We start from the raw sequence: 16,361 nt of genomic DNA, 5'->3' as shown, positions 1-16,361 counted from the left end.
GTGGGAAGGAGTCCAGGCGCGGAGCACCGCAACCCCCGCCCCCCGTGCCGGCCCCGCCCCCGCCCCGCCCCCGCTCCCCGCGGCCCCGCCCCCGCCCCGCCCCCGCTCCCCGCGGCCCCGCCCCGTCCCGCCTCCCGGGCTCCGTACGCAGCGCGCGCTCCAGCCCGGCTCCCGCGCCCGATTTGGTCCTTGGGGGGCAGGTGGCGGGAGGGAGGCGTGCGCGGCGGAAGAGGACGAGGAGCGGGCTCGCGTGCAGAAGGGCCGTTCTCGCTCGTGCCGCCGCCACCTCGGCTGGGGACCCTCGAGGCCGTCACGTCCCGCCCTGAGAACAATGGGGCTCGGCGCGCGCGGCGGCTGGGCCGTGTTCATCGTGGGGGCGCTGCTGGTGCTCGCGCTGCTGAAGACCGTCGTGGACAGCGACGTCCCGGCGGGTGAGTGGTGGCGGGGGTGCCGGCCGCGTCTCGGGGAAGGGGCGGGCGGAGAGGAAGGCGCGCTGCCCTTGCGGGAGTTTCCAAGTTGGGATCTGCTGGTGCGGAAAGTTCTGCGCGTCTGATGCCGAGCGCGCGAGGCCAGCCTGGAGGTGCCTGGCGAGGTCTCGGGGAAACTGAGGCCCCGGCCGGCTCCCACTTGCCCCCGGGCCGCCTGCTGCAGACATTGCCCGGTCCCTCCCCCCCGGGTTTTTCTGCGGGCGGCGGTGGCGCACCTGTAGGAGTGCGTGTAACCTGTTGAGCTACCCGAGGACGGGCCTTCAGCGGAGGGCTCGTTAGTTGTACCAGCCTTTCCCTGGAGTTTAGCTCCAGCCTTTCCCTTTATCTGAGGCTCCCTTTTTTTGGGGGGGGGGCGGGGGGGGTGACAGTATGTCCACCGGTTCCGGCCGAAGCAGGTCCACGAGTTCGTTGGGGGACCTTTCAGGAGTCTCCCCGGCGGTTGATCGGCTAATTGTGTAGTAGCAAACAAATGATGGGTATTCTCAAGGTCTCACGTTTCAAGTTAAGACTTTGGGGCTAATGGTGGGAGCTTTGGGGAAGCGCATCCGGCCCTCCCGGAGCAGGTGAGGCTTCTGCCCGCTTGGGAAGGGCGCCCCCTGCCCCTTGGGTGGCGTTCACCGGCCGAGGCGCGCATCAGCTATGCAGCCCTAAGATCACAGCTGACGATCGCCTTGGAGCCCACGACATGGTCAGTAGGTCAGAACAAAATAAGTTTTACTTTTCTCTTTTTGAGAAAAGGGGGTTTTGCTTTAGGGATTTGAAAACGTCCTGTTTGGATAAGGCCAGGAAACTGGGATTTGCTATATATATATTACATTTTATTTGTAATATATAGATATAATATATATATATTACATTTTATTTGTAAACTATTCTAGAAGTAGGGTAATGGTCAGTAAACTAGGATAAGTTGCTTTAAGGGACTAAAGTTTATCATGGATTTAAATTATATCCACCTGTTGTATATTTTAGCCTTAGATTCGTTTTATCCAGATAAAGAGGCACAACACCTGCTTTTGCTAGAATAATCTGAGTGAGACAATAATTTTTGTTTGTTTTGCTGAATTTTTTGTTTGTTTTGTTGAATTGTGCATGTGACAAACTGGCTTTGCAGACCAAATTTTGAGATCATTTAACAAAAGGTTCAGTAAATCATGCTCATCATATTTTCAATATTATTAGATGTCTTATTGTAAAAGTGAACAATCTAGAATGAAACTGTTGGTGTTAATTTTATGCCAATAATTTTTATTTGTTACTTTGTGAGCGTAAACTTCTTTATTGATTCTCTAATGCATTGCTGATTAGAGAAATGGAGTGTCCTTGTTTTTTTTTCTTTTGCCTTCATAAAAGACTTTTTGCCCTATTTTAATATTTACTACATGTAAATATTATATCACTAGAGGTTAGTGCTATTTGGAGAACTTAGGATGAATGCTCTACTATACAAAAACCTTTTTCGTGAACTATAAGCTGGAATCCATTTCTACAAGATGACAGTGTTACCTGGAAACTAAAGTAAAGGGAGACTCTATAGAGGATTTCTTTAAAAAGCAAGTAAAGGTCCTAGTCTTAATAGGCAGTGTGTAATCTGTGTAAAGTGTCACTATGGCCCTAGCTGGTTTGGCTCAGTGGATAGAGCGTCGGCCTGAGGACTGAAAGGTCCCAGGTTCGATTCCAGTCAAGGGCATGTACCTTGGTTGCAGGCACATCCCCAGTAAGAGGTGTGCAGGAGGCAGCTGATCAATGTTTCTCTCTCATTGATGCTTCTAACTCTCTATCCCTCTCCCTTCCTCTCTGTAAAAAAATCAATAAAATATATTTAAAAAAATAAAGTGTCATTTTGAAGTAGAGTGACATAGCTAATTTTTACTAGACATTTTTTCCTATTTACCTATGAAAATTGAGGTCCATACCACATCCCATCAAATCCTCACAGTATAGCCGAAACCGGTTTGGCTCAGTGGATAGAGCGTCGGCCTGCGGACTGGGGGGGTCCCGGGTTCGATTCCGGTCAGGGGCATGTACCTTGGTTGCAGGCACATCCCCAGTGGGGGGTGTGCAGGAGGCAGCTGGTCGATGTTTCTCTCTCATCGATGTTTCTAGCTCTCTATCCCTCTCCCTTCCTCTCTGTATCAATAAAATATATTAAAAAAAATCCTCACAGTATTATCCCCATTATATAAATGAACGGAGGCTTAGAAATTACCTAACTTATTCTAAGTAAAACAGCTGATACATGTTTGATTTCAGAGACCAGAATCAAAACTCTCAACCATTTTGTGTAATGTTGGGTGATGTTGGCTTTTCAAGTAGATAATGCTTAAAATCCACAATATGGCTATTGCCCAAAATATTGTGGGAGAAGATAAAAACATTATTGAAATTCCTCTTTTAAAATATCCTTCACAGTCTGTTGCAAAGTTTCATAAATATCCTCAGTTGGAGGAGGTGGGGAGACTGAACAAGTTAGCCAGCTGGATAGAATGTGGGAGTGCAATGAGAGACAAGGGAGGGCAGGAGGGAGAGGCTATTACTTAGGATTCTTTAAAAAAAATTTTTTTTAATGTTTTTCATTTCTTTTATTTTTATTTCTTTATTGGTTATGGTATCACATAATTGTCCTCATCCCCCCATTCCCATCCCAAACCCCTCCCCACGCATGCCCCCACCCCCCTGTTGTCCATGACCACTGGTTAGGCTTATATGCATGCATACAAGTCCTTTGGTTGATCTCTCCCCTTTCCCCCACCCTCCCCTGCCTTCCCTCTGAGGCCCGACAGTCTGATCCATGCTTCCCTGTCACCGGGTCTGTTTTTGTTCTTCAGTTTATGTTGTTCATCATTTCCCTTAGATGCGTGAGATCATGTGATACAAGAAATACACTTATAAGAACCGAAAATGAGACAAGCCATAATGGTTATGCTGAGAGACAAATGAATCAGTCTGTAGTGAGTTTCGCTGTGCGTCAGTGCAGGTTGCCCAGGACCAAACCAGAGACGGTCGGACCTGCATCACTACCATTTGTCCACCACCCAGAACTGAAATATCATTGCTGACATGTACACATAAGGAACTGTTCGACATTGAAATTGGGACTCAAAAGAACTGTTGGCCCAGAAAGAAACTCACTACAGACTGATTTATTACTTAGGATTCTTGATGGCAAGTGACAGAAACCCACCTTGAACCAGCCTTAGGGCCAAGAAGGGACTTGATTGAACTCTTCAACGAAAAAGCCCAAGCATTCAGGTGACTTCAGAAATGCTGTATTCAAGAGTTCACATAGGTTGCCAGGAGATGGCTCTTTCCAGTTCTTGATTACATTTATCAAATCTCAGGCAAACCCTAGTCCAGTGATGGCGAACCTATGACACGCGTGTCAGCACTGACACGCGTAGCCATTTCTGATGACACGCGGCCGCTGAGGCGGCCGCATGCCGAGGATGAAACATTGGCTGCTCCTGAGGATGAAACATTTGTGAAATAATGTTTTTTCCTCAAAGTGACACACTACCCGAGTTATGCTCAGTTTTTTGGCGAAGTTTGACACACCAAGCTCAAAAGGTTGCCCATCACTGCCCTAGTCAAACTGTCCTCAGACTGCTGGGGAGTGGGAGAACATGACACTTCACATAACGGGGACTGTCTAAAGTGAGCCGCAGGTTTCACAGGCCACCATAATGGGTACCCAGTTAGAGTAAATGAAATAAATCCATACTGAGTCTATACCACTTCATGAACTTAAGTCCCCCCACTCCAACCCCTCCAATTCAGTGTATTACTCAAGTGAATACTTGTTCTTTCTGTCAAGTCTTCAGCCTTCTTGTACTTACGGTTGTCCATGAGTCTCTCAGGTTATAAAAAGAGTGCCTGCCCACGTAGATACTTCTTTTAAAAGTGGATTACCAGGAAATCATCCTTCCTAAGAGTGACAATAGCGGGGAGAGAGAAACAGGAGATTCCTGCCGTAGTCCAGACAAAAGATGGTGGCACCTGATAGTGGAGGTGAGTGGGTGGGTTCTAGGTCTTTTCAGGGGGTGGAACTGAAGTCATAATGGATTGGATGGAAGTGGATGGTGGAATGAGGAAGAGGGAGGAACCACATTGGGACCTCTTGATTTGGGGTTGGAACAACTGGTGATACATTGACTGGGAAGACTGGGGGAGAGTGGGTTTATAGTAGAAAATCAACAGTTCCGTTTTGGCACTCACACGCACAGGCTTTGGAATTCAACAGCCTGGTCCGAATCCAGACTCTGCCCCTTATTAGCTGGGCGGCCTTTTCTGGGCCTCAGTTCCTGTCACTGCAAAACAGTATTCCTACCTCAGAATTGTTGGGAGGGGTGGATGAGCTAATGCACGTTACATGCTCCCCAGGAGGCCTGGCATGTACCAAGCTCTTCATAACATTGACATTTGTGTTGATACCTACTGCTGAATACATCTGTATGGTCTACTGACCTTGATCTTTTTCAAGTTTAATCTTCACGCCAGATTTTTGTGTGTGTGGATTATAGTTCTATCAAGAGGAAGACATTTGCACGTGCAATTAAGATAGATCCTTCAAACTTGTTATTGCCCACCTTTCGTTGTACTCTGAGGGTGTGTTTTTTTGTGTGTGTGTGGGGGGGAAGGCTACCTTGGTGAAAAGTAGACAATAGCACACTTACTCTCTTCCCAGGTGGTATATATATATACTTATACAAAGACTCAAGATGAATAAACCAACTGAAAAAATGCGTAACGGGCATAGAGTTCTTCTAAACCTCTTCCAAATCTTTTAGGTGCTAGTTAAAAATTTAGAGTCCTAACCCCCTGGCAGTGGACAAGGAGACACCTGATTGGTGGTGTTGCTCTTATATTGGTCAAGGGCAAAGCAGACGTGCAGTCCTTAGTTCATCCTAGCTTGATGCCTGTGTGTGGGGGTGGCCGGAGCTGTTTCATGCCTGGGGCACATAAAAAAATTAAGAATCATGCTGAGAAGGCTTTCAATTAAAAGCGAAGTTATCTTCTCTAAATTGTATGAAGTTAGGAGTGTTGGTGGTGCAAGGCCTTGGAGCACCCATGAATACGAAGGGACCCTCCCAGGATAGTCCACTCCACTCAGAAGAGCAGGGTTGTAGTGGCAGAAATCAGTTTCTCTCTCCCCAGTCACGGTGTCCTCATGTGGGTGAATGAATTTTGGAAAAGCTATTACATAATTATCCAGTGGCTGGCACATACTGTTGTAAGTACTATGTAAGTGTTTGTTACATAAACTATATGTTTTCTTCTTGAAAAAACAATAATACAGTTACAGATTTAATGACAGTATGTTTCATAGCAACAGTGGCAAAAGTAGACCTTAGACCTTCTTGTGGAATAATCGACCCTCCCCACACCTCCACCACAATATATTGCCAGTGTTCTTAGTTAACTATTGTATGCTCATTAATCACAAGCTATTTATTTTTATAGGCTCTTCAAGCAGACAACCTTCCGCATTTTCCCATACCTCTACTACTGAGCCAACAGGTATGTTTAGAAAGGTTCAAGAAAGGGATTTTTTTCTGTCTAGAATACATACAAAGTAATATCAGCAGGAAAGTCCATGAAAGCCAGTATACTCACCTGTTTTAACCATCATTTATTCATGAATCCCTAAAGCCTATCCCAAGGGCTGCCCTTAGTAGGCATCAATAAATGATGTAGTCTTTCTCAGTCTAGCAAAGATGTGAATATATTCTAAAACATATTAATAATCTTTCTCAGTCTAGCAAAGATGTGAATATATTCTAAAACATATTAGAACTTCATACTGTGTTTTAAAGCACATTTTTAGGTGTGAAGGTTTTGCACTCTGCCTGTACACATGAAATATGAATATATATATATATATATATATATATATATATATATATATATATATATATAAAGCTGCTGGTCTTGCTGAGGAAAAAGTCACTTTAAGCTGGCCGGCCATGACAGCCTTACGTTGCCTTGGTGGACTCTAAGTAGACCCTGCTTACATTGCAACCATCCGACTTCAGTCCTCCCAACCCCCATCTTGCTTCCCTGTTGACACACTTGTTGAGACACTTTCCTGTGCTTTTAGTTTGGGACAAATGGATTTCTCCTTGGAATTCTGAGTTCACTAGCTGGGAAGATGCTATAGGAACCAGGTTGATGTCTTAAGTATCAGTAGTAAACCAGCAGGGCATGTTTCTTGTAAGCAATATTTAGGTTATCTTTTTATTATCCTTATTCTTCAAAGTTGACTGAGGTAGAAACTAGGGAAAAGGTACACAGATCCTATTGCTAGACCCTAGTTTTATTCACCAAATATTTAGTGAGTGTCTCTAATGTGCTGACATGTTTTAGACGCTAAGTATACAAAATGGACCAAGCCCTGACTTGTTGTTGTGGTTTTTTTGTGTGTGTGTTTGTTTTTTTTTTTTGGGGGGGGTCTTGTTTTCACTGGAAAAATATATATAACAATATTTATGATGTCGGCCATTTTTAAGTATAGAATTCAGTGGCAATAGGTACATTCACATTGTTGTTCAACTTTGTAGAGTTTTATTCTCGGGGGTGTACAAGTGCTCCAGGGAGTTCATATTGTTAGCTTACCTCTGTGTTTTTTCATTATCTATGCCTTTTCCTACTGGTTGCTGGCTGAACATAGTCAGGGTATACTTTTACTTCCGTTTCAGTAATTCTACGGAGTCATTTTTATTGGAGGGGAAGACTAGATAGATTACCCCAAAATGTAATAATGGTTATTGTTGGGCAGCTGTGGGAGGGTTTTCTTAAAATAGTTTATTAAATTCTTAGGTGTCTTTTCCTGTTGACCTTTATTAACTCTAATTCTGTACTGCTGAATATCCTGAAAACTGTGGTGTGGCCTTAGCTCTAAAAAACACTTTTCAGCCAAGATAGACCACTGCTGACATCAACTGTGAAGCTGTTAGTGATCCGCACAGTGCTGTGAGGACAGCTTCAGAGTTGGTGGGAGGATTTTGAATGACCCTGTAGCTCAGGGAAATTTATTGAGGGGAAAAAAAAGAAAGCATGGCCTCAAATTACTTTTTCTAACAAGATCAGTTAATACAGGTTTTATAAACATTGTTGTTCAGTGTGTAACACTTCCCATAACTGTGATACTGTAACAGTTATCCTATCTAATAATAGACAAATATGCAAATTGACCATACCTCCGACACACCCACAAGCCACGCCCACCATCCAATCAGAGTCGGTATGCAAATTAACCCAAACCAAGATGGCTACAGCCACAGAGAGCAAGGTTTCCTAGGTAACAGAGGAAGCCAAGCTTTCTGCCAGCCGTTGCAGGCCTAAGCCTCCACTCAAGCTACAAAGTTTCAATTATAGAAGGTAAACAAATTCAAACAAATGGCGGCAGAATGGAGCTTGAGAGAGCAGGCCAGGGTTGCCGCCGGCAACAGGGGAAGCAAAGCTTTCCGCACACCCTGGCCGGACCCACCCGCTTAAGGCAACAAAGTTTCAATTATAACCCCAACACAAATGGCTACCGGCCTCAGAGGGAGCCCCAGGCTTGGCTCTGCTCCAGGCTACAAAGTTTCAACTGTAGAAGGAAAATAAATTCCAGATACCAGGGCCTCCCCTTGCGTTGCCAGGGGGCGTGGCCCACCTGCAAACGACCACAGGCCCCTCGCTCAGGCCGCCCCACACCCCAAGGGAACCCCCACCTGATCTGGGACGCTCTTCAGGGCAAACCAGCTGGCCCCCACCCCTGTACCAGGCCTCTATCCTATCTAATAAAAGAGTACTATGCAGATTGATCATCACTGCAACACACAATATAGCTGCCCCCATGTGGTCAAAGATCCTGCCCCCATGTGGACACAAGATGGCCAGCAGAGAGGGCAGTTGGGAGGCACCTGGCCTGCAAGGGAGGGCAGTTGGAGGTGATCAACCCTGCAGGAGAGGGCAGTTAGGGGTAACCACGCCGCAAGAGGAGGGAAGTTGGGGGCAAACAGGCTAGCAGCAGAGTGGTTAGGGGGTGATCAGGCTGGCAGGCAGAAGCGGTTAGGGGCAATCAGGAAGGCAGGCAGGCAAGCAGTTGGGAGCCAGCAGTCCTGGATTGTGAGAGGGATGTCCGACTGCCCTCGAGGGGTCCCAGATTGGAGAGGGTACAGGCTGGGCTGAGGGACAACCCCCCCTCCGTGCACGAATTTCGTGCACCGGGCCTCTAGTGGGAACATAACTGTGATACTGTTAACAGTTAAGGGAAATGTTTGAATCTTCTTTGAATCTTGAAAACCCTTATGTAACAAGTTGAATTTGTGTAGGACATGATGCTTAATATTTTCTGTTAGAGTAGCACGGATGTTTCTAATTGTTGAAACACTGTTTTTTGAACATACTGTTTACCAGTTTGTTTGGTGCTATTTAGCCCAGTTTAATTGGCACCAATCCCAAAAGGAAAATAACATCTTCCTTTGGCAAACTCCTGTATGATGTGTATTTCAGGGAGAAGTGGAGGCTGCCAGCAATATTACTTCCACATGAGGTGCCTGTCACTTTTTATAGGACTTACCACATTGGATTCAGTATATCTTTCTTCTCTACTTTTTTTAGTCTCCATCTGAGTTCCTTGGAAGTGGTATAATGATTTATTCATCCTAGCTCCTAACACTGTGCCCGATACATAGCAGATATGCACACATGTTGGTTGAACTGAATTATGGAACCAAAGACATATTTTATAATTGCTGACTTAACTTTATTGAAGAACCGCTGCATGCATTTTGCAGACATGACTGGTCCATGCTCTAACCTTACCCATTATTATAGCGTGGTGGGGGTAGAGGGAGTTTCTTCTTGTTTATAGAGTAAGATAGATACCTGAGGTCAAAGAAACTGGAATTAAGGTTACTTTCCAATGATACCACTGAATTACACGTAGCAGTTTTTATTTTTTGAATGCCCTCATCGTTATTCGAGAACAGCCATACCTTTGACATTCTTTTCTGCAGGGACTTGTTTGTGTTTTCAGATTATGGAGAAAATGGTTTCCCCTGTTTCATTTAAAGTTAGGCGGTTTATATTTTAGAGTCTGTGGGTGGATGAATGTATTCTTTATGGTGCAAGGAAGACACATGCCCAGATGATTTTTAGAAATGGGAGTTTGGGCAAGAATGCAAGAGAATGTGGCATGGTTCAGGATACCAGGTCTCATCTGTGGCCAGAACAACGGCTCACTGTCATTCAGGATACAGCCTTCTCTCATTACTTAGCATTGATGCTTCCCCAAAAAGAGGAATCTGAGGGGTTCAGGGTACTTACATCCAGTTTGAAGCTCCTTTCTTGGGCATAGTTTGTACCAAACCAGTTTCAAAGCAATTTCTCCCTTAATGTTCCATCTGTACATGATTGCCTTTGGCTTGGTAACCCATCCCAAGTTGGTTCAGTCACGTGGCCTATTCTAATAGGGTTGGCCTTCTCCAGAGACCTGGCAAGGCCATAACCAATTTGAGCAGATAAACATGGGTTGGGCTTAGATTTCTGCAGAAGAGGGCATTGGAAATTTGGGAACAACTTACTCAGATAATTTTGTAGTTCAATTTTTACCCCCAATGGAAACACTAAAGGTCTTACTAAAGTGGAAAGAATCCATCATGTACATAACTCCATGTTTCATACTACCTTTTTCTACTTATTTTAGGTAAAATGTTTTGTGTATGAAAGAAATATTAGATGGAAACTTGCTGCTTGGTTGTAAGCTGCTATAACACAAGAACAGTGGCCTGACCGGTTGCTTTAGATGCAGGTGGTGATAGACAGACAGGGAAACAGTCAGACCTATAGATGCTGATACTTGTTTTTAACTAGAGATTGATAAAGGAGAACATTTAACATTTTAAGGGTTAGAGATATGGGGCTAAGGAACCAGCACTAACTACTATGAAGAACTTGTTTGTACTTAACTGCCTCAGCTCCTCAAAGACTTGATTGTGTTCAGCTCATGTTTTTGAGATTACATGTGAAAATTGCTAGTCATTTTTAACATCATCAGATGTTGTCTCAAGGAATGTAGAGCGGGGAAATCATGCAATATTATGTTCACTTATTCAGTGAGCCGATGTTTGTTTTGACTGCCCACCCCGCCGGTCACTGTTCTAGGCAGAGGCATCTAATCTAGTGACAAATAAGACGGATGAATCCCCGCTCGCGTGAAGTTTATATCCAGGTGGGGAGATCCAGACTATAAGGAGAGAAGCAACAAAGGAAGATGGTTTGGGACCGTGATTAAAAAAAACAATGACCAGGATAAAATGAGTGAGTATACCTATATATGAATGTGGTGGAGAATTACCCGGGAGCAGAGGCCGGCGGGTCACTGCGGCTGGCACGCACTGGTGCGTCTGTTACCGTAGTTACGTTATTACACCGAGGAAGTTAGGAAACAGAATCAGTATTTAAGGTAGAAGATTTATATTTTGAAACAGTAGGAGAGGCTCCAGAAGAGAAGGCAGGAAATGTGGATGCTGGCAACATTCATTGACTTCTCCGGGTCTTTTTTTTTTTTTCCTTTATTGGGGGAGGGTGTGGCTCTGAAAGCATTAAAATGCGATAGTGATTCTGAGCCACTGTGCCCCTTCATACTCTCCACATCCCCGGGGCAGCAGGTGTAATAATAAAATGGCCGGTCCTGATGTGTTTTCCTGAAACATGCCCCTGTCCTAAAGCTGCAGTTAGGGGCCCACCGAAATGCTTCCAATTCAGGCCAAGACCTGCTGCTGTGCTCAATCTGGTGAGGACTCTAAAGGAGGACATTTAACATGTTAACGGTTAGAGAGATGGGGCTGAGTAACCCGCCTGTTGAATGAGTTCTGGGAAAACCCAGGAAATTGTGAATGTTTGTGAGGGCGGGGAGGGGGAGGAGGTCTGATAAACCAGGGTTAGGAGAGATAGTGTAAGTGCTGCCAAAGCGAGCGCTCGGGTTCGGAGAGATAAACGGTGGGGGAAGTACATGAACTGAGGAAACATGCAAAATTCCCAGAAATGCTGAAAAAGACTAAAGCAGCCACAGAAATAAGAGGAAAATAAAAGCTTGAGCCATTCTTAAAATATTTTTTTTTAAAAGCAGGAAAAACTAAAGATGGTTATAGATGATGAAACATAGCCACCCCTCACTTCCCTCCCAAAAAGTGGGCCTGGGGCAGAAAAGCCCACCACCTGCCTCCTGCCTCCTTCGGTCTTCCGATAAAGCCTGTGACGGGTCCGGCACACCCCGGCTGCACAGTAGGTCCTTGTGGAATCTGAATTCTAGTTTGCGTAGGAGAAGGGCCCAGCTGGGATTGAATGCGTGGCACTTCCTTTTGTATCTTTTCTGTTAGACTCTTTTTTCAGAGGAAGCTGGCAGGCTGGCTCTGCCCTCTCGTGACTTCTCTCAGACTGAAATTCAGGCTTACCCTCCGTGTTGAGTAATACATCAAGATTCCTCGAGTAACGTTCCCACGTGTATAAAGTTCTTTTTTTTATTATTATTAATTTTTTACAGACAGGAAGGGAGAGGGAGAGAGAGTTAGAAACATCGACGAGAGAGCAACGTCGATCAGCTGCCTCCTGCACGCCCCCCACTGGGGATGTGCCCGCAACCAAGGCACATGCCCCTTGACCAGAATCGAACCTGGGACCTTTCAGTCCGAAGGCCAATGCTCTAGTCTATCCACTGAGCCAAACTGGTTAGGGCATGTGTATCAAGTTCTTAAGAAGAGACTGTCTGATGTACCGGTTAGGGTTCAGCAGTAATTGGTAGCAGACGTTAACTTTTTGGCTCCTCCTCTTTTGGCTTATCTCTGTCTTTTTTTAATGTGTCGTTTTGCTTCAAGTTTATTGTAGAATAAAACTAGGACATGTACATGATTTCTAAAAGTCTGAACAGTATGTATATAATACTAGTCTTACTTTCCCCGTGGAGCCCAGCAGTCCTTTTCCCAAACGTACGTAACAGTCAAAAGCCAGACTCCTCCCTTCCACCCGAAGAGCTGATGTTGTGTTTCCCACCTCCCTTGGTGGGACAGCCATTCGTCTCGTGTCTCAAGACAGAAATGGTTACCAGGTTCACATGCTTCCTTCCAAAAAGTAACTTAAGCATAATCTGTATATAGTATGTAAGTTTTTTATTAGCATAAATGGACAATGCTAAGCACTCTTCTCTGCCTAGTTGGTCTCACACCTCGTCCTTCCTAATGGCCGCATAGCATTCCCCAATGCGGACGCAGCAGAACCCGTTCACCCAGATCCCTGTGGATGGACAGTTAGGTTCTTTGCCGTCTGCCGTTTTCAGGCAGTGCTACAGTGAGCATCCTTCCGGGTCAGTCTTGGTATGCTTCTGTGGTGCTCTTTGCTAGTAGTGGAATCGCTGAGTGAGTGGTGTGTGTACTTTAATTGATGACATATTGCTAAATCGTCTTCCAAGAAGTTACACCAGTGTACTCCCACTGGCTGAGATGTGATTAATAAAGTGTCGTCATTTAGACTTACATTCCTTTAACTATGAGTAAATTTGAGAATATTTTCATACTGATTTTGGGTGTGTGTTTTTTCTAAACAGCTTTATTGGCTATAATTCACATACCATACAATTCACTTCTTTCAGCTGTACAATTCAGTGGTTCTTAGTATAGTCACAGATATGTGCAACCACTGTCAATTTTAGGACATTGTCATTACCCCATAAAGAAACCCAGTGCCCTTTAGCTACCATCCCCTAATTCCCTACCCCACTTCCACCCTCAGCCCTAAGCAGTACTAATCTACTTTCTGACCCTATAGATGTCCTTGTTCTGGACTTTCACATGAATGGAGTCATGTAGTATATTGTATTTTGTGACTGGCTTCTTTCACTTAATGTAATGTTTTCAATGTTCATCCAAGTTGTAGCTTGCACCAGTACTTCATTCATTCCCTTTTATGGCTGAATAATATTCCATACATTTTGGTTATCTACTCATCATTGAAGGACATTTGGGTTGTTTCCACCTCTTGGCCAGTTATAAATAATGCTGCAATAAACATTTATTTGGATGTATGTATTTATTTTTCTTGGGTATGTACCTAGGAGTGGAATTGCTGGCTCATAGTAACTCTATGTTTAACGAACTGCTGAAGACTGTTGGCTGCAGTTTTTCATTCCCGCAAGCAGTGTCTGAGCATCCTGATTTCTCCACATCCTTACCAGCACTTGTTATTATGTAACTTTTTTATTCCAGCCATCCTAGTGGGTGTGAAACAGTATGTCTGTTACGTCTATTTGGTTTATTGTGTTTAAATCTGCTGTTGCCTTAATGATCCTCTCTGTCACGATGATCTATCCATGGTTGAGAGCAGGGGATATTAAAGTTTCCAACAAAATTGTATTGCTGTTTATTTCTTTATTTTGTTTTAGTTCTATATATTAGATGCTCCAAAGTTGAGTGCATAAATACTTACAATTACAATTTATTGATGAATTGAACCCTTTATATTTTATGATGCCCTTTGTCTCTTTTTATCATTTTTAAAAGTTTAAAATCAGTTTTGTCTGATATAAATTTGGCTACCCCTGGAGGTTTTTGGATACCATTTGCTTGAAATATATTTTCCCATTCCTTCACTCTCAGGTTGTGTGTCTTCGAGGCTAAAGTGAGTCTCTTGTGGGCAGCATATCATTGGATCTTGTTTTTATACCTATTCAGCCATTCTACTGAAGAGATAATTTGATTGGAGAATTTTGTCTATTTACATTTAAAATAATTATTAACAAGTAAGGACTTACTATTGCCATTTTGTTAATATTTTTCTGGCTTTTTTGTATACCCATTGTTCCTTGTTTTGCATCCTGCTGTGTGTGTGTGTGTGTGTGTGTGTGTGTGTGTGTGTGTGTGTTGATGTCTTTTGGTACAGCATGCTTTGACTTCTTTATCATATTCTTTTGTGTAAGTACTATAGGTTTTTCCCTTGTGGTTACCATGAGACTTAATATTATAACATCCTATTTGCAACTGATAACAACTCCAAAAGAATTCTAAACTTTAACACTTCTCTATTCCCTCTCACATTTCAGTCTGTTCATGATACAGTTAACGTATTTTTATATTGTTTAATTAAAAACAGATTATTGTAGCTTGGGTTATTTTTACTGTATCTGTTTTTTAACTTCTAAATTAGAGTTCTAAGTGAATTGTGCACCACCAGTACCATATTACAGAATCTTACTTTGACTATATATTTACCATTACCAGTGACTTTTATATTACCTTCTTACGTTTTTATGATGTTAATTAGCAATCTTTTACTCAAATAACTTCCTTTGGCATTTCTTATAAGGCAGGTCTAATGGTGACGAGCTCCTTCAGTTCCTGTTTGGGAAAGCCTATTTCTCTAAAGGACAGCTTTGCCAGGTATAGAATTTGTGGTTGGCAGGTTTTGTTTTCCCCCAATATTTGGAGTACAACATCCCATTGTCTCCTGGCTTGAAACATTCCTGTTGAGAAATCCTTTGATAGTCTTATGAGGAGGGATCCCTTGTAGGTAATTTTTCTCCTTTCTCTTACTGCTTTTGAAATTCTTTGTTTTTGACTTTTGAAAACTTAGACAGTTATACACCACATGATGACAACAGTGAACATGTAACAGTGAATAAAAACTTTATACTACTTTGCCCAACCATAAAATGGAATTAGAATAAAATATACTAACAAACTGATAAAAGGAACTCACATATTGGCAGTTTCTTTATAAGTGTATTGCAGGTATCAGCAGTTCGATCCTGCTTGTACACACGACTTTGGTGGATACAGCTCACCCAGCTGCAGAATCTGGCTAGCTCTGACCAGTTCCAGGATGCTGGCACTGACAGTCCTTATCAGGGCCAGCAAGGACACTGCCTGCTCGTTCACAGCCCCTCCTCCTGATCTCTTTGTTCTGCTCTTCCTCTCCCTCCCTTTAAAAACCACTGCTTGCACTGAGATGCTAAGATGAGCTTTGGACAGTAGCCCCCCATCTTCTTGAGATGCTGGCACTCGAATAAACCTTTTTCACCAGCATCTGTCTCATGAGTTTGGTTTTCATGGTGATAGGCAGTCAAAGCCTGGTTCTGTCACAAATAGTATTTCCCTGATTTGGGTCCCCAAACAACAAGCTGTGCAGGCCCTGGGGCCCATCCTGCTGCCCCCCCCCCCCCCCCAGGGCAGAGAAGCTAATTCCTAGCCCCGCCGACTGCCAAGTAGAGTACTCAGTCCCAACCACCAAGAAACCCTGACCAAAGAACCCAACCAACCACAGAGCCCCTCCTACAGCCTCACTTAGCACTTTGTTTCCTTTGGTGGCATCATTGTTACCAGCTTTTTGGTGACCTGTGATTCCTTCTGTTGGTATCTGCACATCTGAATAAGCCGTCTCCTCTTCCAGACATGATAGACTTTGCTTTGGGGGAGAAAGTTCTTCATCGATCAGCTGAGTTTGGGTTTCTGAACATGTCTGCTGGTAACACCTTTGGGCAGGTGGGGCTTGCTCGCAGGGTCTGTTTTGGATGAGGTCACTATCTGGGCTTTGAAGTCCGTGGAAGAAGGTACTGCTGGCTGAGAACAGTTGGTTAGGATTGCCGACTTGGGTGTCCACCCTGGGCTCTCTCTTCCCCCTGAGTGAACTTTAGGCACAGGAGAGACCTCTCAGCCTGGTTCTGTGCCATCCTGGAGGAGAGCGACTTCCTGCTCTTCGTGTAGTCTGTCTTGGTCTCCGGGATGCAGGGAGTACTTCAAACACACACACACACACCTCCACCCTCTTACCCCTGTGTTCTAGGATTCTCTCAGTGGTGTCTTGTCCAAGAATACTTGTTAGTTGATCTTATGAGGGAAC

General features: G+C 44.1%; 2 protein-coding genes across 3 annotated transcripts in view; both read left to right on the top strand.

Annotated features, from left to right (window-relative positions):
• The window catches only part of MMP20 (matrix metallopeptidase 20), a 208,031-nt gene that overhangs the window by 129,903 nt on the left and 61,767 nt on the right, over nucleotides 1-16,361 (top strand). The window lies entirely within an intron of this gene.
• Nucleotides 123-16,361, top strand: part of TMEM123 (transmembrane protein 123) — a 44,621-nt gene continuing 28,382 nt past the window's right edge. Inside the window, exons 1-2 of one of the 2 annotated variants that reach the window (XM_079788744.1) lie at nucleotides 123-431; nucleotides 5,949-6,005. In XM_079788744.1, the coding sequence (XP_079644870.1) occupies nucleotides 332-431; nucleotides 5,949-6,005 (157 nt within the window). In that variant the 5' untranslated portion in view covers nucleotides 123-331. The remainder of the gene's footprint in view (nucleotides 432-5,948; nucleotides 6,006-16,361) is intronic. The other variant, XM_079788745.1, reaches the window with a different exon arrangement.

Source organism: Cnephaeus nilssonii (genome assembly GCF_951640355.1).
Source record: "Cnephaeus nilssonii genome assembly, chromosome: 13".
In the NCBI taxonomy this organism is placed as follows: domain Eukaryota; kingdom Metazoa; phylum Chordata; class Mammalia; order Chiroptera; family Vespertilionidae; genus Cnephaeus; species Cnephaeus nilssonii.
Note: the sequence above shows the minus strand (reverse complement) of the source record. Positions and strands in the feature narration are given on the sequence as shown.